This window comes from Cornus florida, unplaced genomic scaffold (genome assembly GCF_030987335.1).
Source record: "Cornus florida cultivar Cherokee Brave unplaced genomic scaffold, ASM3098733v1 CherokeeBrave_3.0.0_Hap2_Chr10, whole genome shotgun sequence".
Taxonomy (NCBI): domain Eukaryota; kingdom Viridiplantae; phylum Streptophyta; class Magnoliopsida; order Cornales; family Cornaceae; genus Cornus; species Cornus florida.
In genome coordinates this window covers 116,369,057-116,372,529 of record NW_026775580.1, presented here as the reverse complement: position 1 = coordinate 116,372,529, position 3,473 = coordinate 116,369,057, and the positions used below count along the sequence as shown (strand labels likewise).

Sequence of the window (3,473 nt, the reverse complement as noted above, 5' to 3'; positions counted from 1 at the left end):
TCGCCCACAACGACTTTTTAAAAAATTTAAGACCCTTGAATACCGCATAGCGAGGAAATGAGGCCCCACGTGTAATGATGATTAAATTATTAATTAATGAAAAAGAAAAAGGAAGTTATAATGTCATTGGCTTTAATGACGATGGAATTGGATGAAAATCAGGATTAGTATTACAATGGGCTAAAGATTAGGGCGTGGGTTTGCATTTTAATTTTTGATTGATAAAAAAATATTTTTTGCTTGGTCCAAGGATAAACGACACCGTATTAATTGTCTAAATCAGGTGGAAAGTCAAAACTCGGTGATATCATTTTCTTGATCCGTTTTGTTACATATATTGTAGCTCAAGAGAGCTGAACTACACTTTTTGTTTTCTGTAAAGGACAAAGCAAGCAACCGTTGGAAGAGACACTGATTTGATCTATTGTTAGCTTTACACTAAAGCATTCCATTTTATTGATTTTGCTATCTTTTTGATTCATTTTCAACCTAATCTGTGAGCTAGGAAAAAGCTGGGTTTGCTTTTCCTTCTCTTTCTCAGGATTCAATCATCAGAGTTTGTACTCTTTTTGATTTTGTGAATTCACATTGGGTACTAGCTTGATTCTGTGGTTGGGCTTTTGATTCGGCGTAAATCCGGGTTTTCCTGGGGAGAAGCTGGTAATTCTTATATTTGAAGTCTGAATTTTCTGGTTTGGGGTGATTGATTCGGTTCCTCTAGCTTCTTTTTCTTAATTGGAACTTGGTTTGAGGATAATATTAAATCTTGTCAGCAACCCATCAGGTAAAACTCAGTTTTCTTTGCATATCTGCTTCCCTTTTGTCTTTCAAATCATATTGTTCTGGTTTTGGCACAGTATTTAGGTTTCACTTCTTCTTCAAACAAGTTGTGAGGAATAAAAACTGGACATTTTTCTCCTATTGGAGTTCTTTAAATCTTAGAAATATTTTAAAGTGGATAATGATTCATCATATAGAAATATTTCTATATTGTAGTTTTAAGAAATTTTAATTTAGAGATAGATTCGCAATTTTTTGACTTTTGAAAAGGGGAAAAAAAATGGGGAAAGATGATTCTTAACATTGAGATGATGTGTTTCTTCAAAATTTGAATTGGGGTGATGTTAACTTTTAATGTGTGCTAACTCTACTTGAATCTTCTTATACTTAGAACTAAGTTTGGTCTCTTCTGCCTTCAATTCAAATGTGCTATGGCGGAAAGTATTCCGAGCTTGGGAGTGTCTGAAACTGAGTTTACAGCTCTAAAAGAAGCGCTTTTCGCTCAGCAACAGCTTTTACAGAAACTTTACAATGAGTTGGACGTGGAAAGAGAAGCTTCAGCTACTGCAGTTAGTGAAGCTCTATCCATGATACTGCGTTTGCAAGGAGAAAAGGCAGCTGTGAAGATGGAAGCAAGTCAATATAAGAGAATGACAGAGGAAAAGATGTATCATGCCGAGGAATCTTTGTCGATCTTTGAAGACCTTATCTATCAGAAAGAACTGGAGATTGCTTCTCTAGATTTCCAAGTTCAGGCTTATAGGTACAAACTGTTGAGTTTGGGTGTTAATGATAATGCTGTTGACGAAACAAAATTTCCAGAGAATCTGTTGCAAAGAAATGAAGGCCTACTAGGGGACATGGGTGTTCAAAGCATTGGGAGAAGAAATTCTATGCCTCCTATTCCATTCAAATACTCGTATAACAAGAAGGGTATTATTGAACGAGAAAGATCTGCAAGTCCAGATATGGTTCCAAAGGTAGTGGAGGAAAATATGAACCAAGACCCTTATAGTCAAAGTTCGGATATGGAGAAAAAACCAGAGATTTCTGCAGTCGGAGACATCTGTTCATACTGGGAACAGATCAGAAAGTTGGATGAAAGAGTGAGAGAGATAGCAGATTATAGAGGAGTTAAAGCTGCAAACTTGAAGGGTGGATCGAGGTCTTCTTTGTTACTTTCACAAGTGAGCACAGACATGCTGGTTGATTCAAAGAAAGGAGCATCAAGTACAAAAAGATCAGGTGAGATTAAACATCCTGAAAATCTGTTGGGAAATGAAGCAACTACAGATTCCTCTTGTTCCTACAGTGTTTATGATGTATTTGAAGTCCCACAAACTTATGACAGTGAAGGTTATGGATGGCACACAAAAGAACAAAGCCTATCGAAATTGGAACGTAGTGAGAGGCTTGGAAAGCCAGATACTGCTCCACAGGAAGCTGTTAAACCATATGTTAATGTTGAAACCGACTGGGTAAAGAAAGTGCAGTTCTGCAGTCACCATGAGAACAAAATATGTAGATCAAGTGATGGTGGTGCTGTTGACTGCCATTTTGCTCTTGTTCGCCCTACAATTAGTGTTGCTGAAACTCAAGCCAAGTTTCAACCACTTAATATGATGTCGGAGATAATTGAAGTAGAGAGGCCAGCTGTAAGAGGAGATGCTAATAGCAGAGGGGAGGAAGAGTTGAAGTTATTGAAGGAGATACAAGATCAACTCAACTCGATACAGTCTGATATAAGAAGTTGGAAAACTAAGAAGTCCCCTCCGGCTAATGACTTAACCCTAGTTTCTCTAACAGAGGTATTCCCTTTTGCTTTCTTTCTCTTGCATTATTCAAATCCCCACTGTTAAACTTCTAGGGGAGGGGATTTTGAAATTTGATTTAGTGTCTAAGATTGCACTACAACCTAGACTTCTTAATCCCACTTATTAAGAATTTATGATGTGTTAACATTGATGGACAGGCAATGCTTCATTTTTGGCTTTGATCCAGCTGTGACAACATTTTGGTTGCAGACAAAAGGTCCACGTGTCCTCAATCTAAAAAATGTAGCCATCTGTGAAAGCTATAAAGGTTCTAGCCTACAAAGGATTGCATAAAGTGTATCATGGTTTTCTACGAGAGTTGCCATAAGAATGTAGTTGCTTCTGAATTCTGACTTGGTTTGGGTTTTTGCTACAAAAAAAATGTTTACCCTCCCTGTATAGTTTGCATACTTGTACATTAAACATTGTATTACAGAGGTGTGTGTTCATAGGATTATATAACTCGAGATTTTCATGTATCTTCTTTTTGCTGCGAAAATTAATGTAACCAGTTTCATAGTACGCATTGTTCATGTAATTGATGAGTTCTAGCTTTTGCAATCATTTTGTGTTTCCTGATCCACCTTTATACAGATATTTTGTCATTTAAGTTTTTATCTGCACATATAGTGATATAATGTGTTGATTTCAAAGTTCTTTGTAGTAAATCATGCTCAAGTGTAAAACATTATCTGGTCATTTACAGTCACTATCTCAATCTATGAAGGAAAATATTAGTTCCTTTGAGCAATTGACAAGAAACTTTCTTCATAACGGAAGCTGATATTTATATATAGTCTGTTTATGCAATGGCATGTGAAAATTCTCTTACATTAAACAAGTTCTATGAAGATCTATTCAAGAAACCAAAACCACCCA

General features: G+C 36.3%; 1 protein-coding gene across 2 annotated transcripts; it reads left to right on the top strand.

The window, feature by feature from the left end:
* Window positions 1-343: 343 nt before the first annotated feature.
* Window positions 344-3,155, top strand: LOC132278180 (myosin-binding protein 7-like). Of its 2 annotated transcripts, none has more exons than XM_059779988.1 (3): window positions 344-784; window positions 1,223-2,588; window positions 2,753-3,155. In XM_059779988.1, exons 2-3 carry the CDS (start codon window positions 1,368-1,370, stop codon window positions 2,774-2,776), a joined length of 1,245 nt encoding a protein of 414 aa, XP_059635971.1. In that variant the 5' UTR covers window positions 344-784; window positions 1,223-1,367; the 3' UTR covers window positions 2,777-3,155. The 2 variants fall into 2 exon arrangements, with proteins under 2 accessions (XP_059635971.1, XP_059635970.1); XM_059779987.1 differs by having other exon boundaries at window positions 1,172-2,588.
* The last annotated feature ends 318 nt before the right edge of the window (window positions 3,156-3,473 follow it).

Excerpts from the sequence above, each read along its gene's own strand:
- LOC132278180 (XM_059779987.1), top strand. The coding sequence starts at position 1,212 with ATGGCGGAAAGTATTCCGAGCTTGGGAGTGTCTGAAACTGAGTTTACA. Across the intron at positions 2,589-2,752 it reads CCCTAGTTTCTCTAACAGAG|GCAATGCTTCATTTTTGGCT; the intron begins GTATTCCCTTTT and ends ATTGATGGACAG.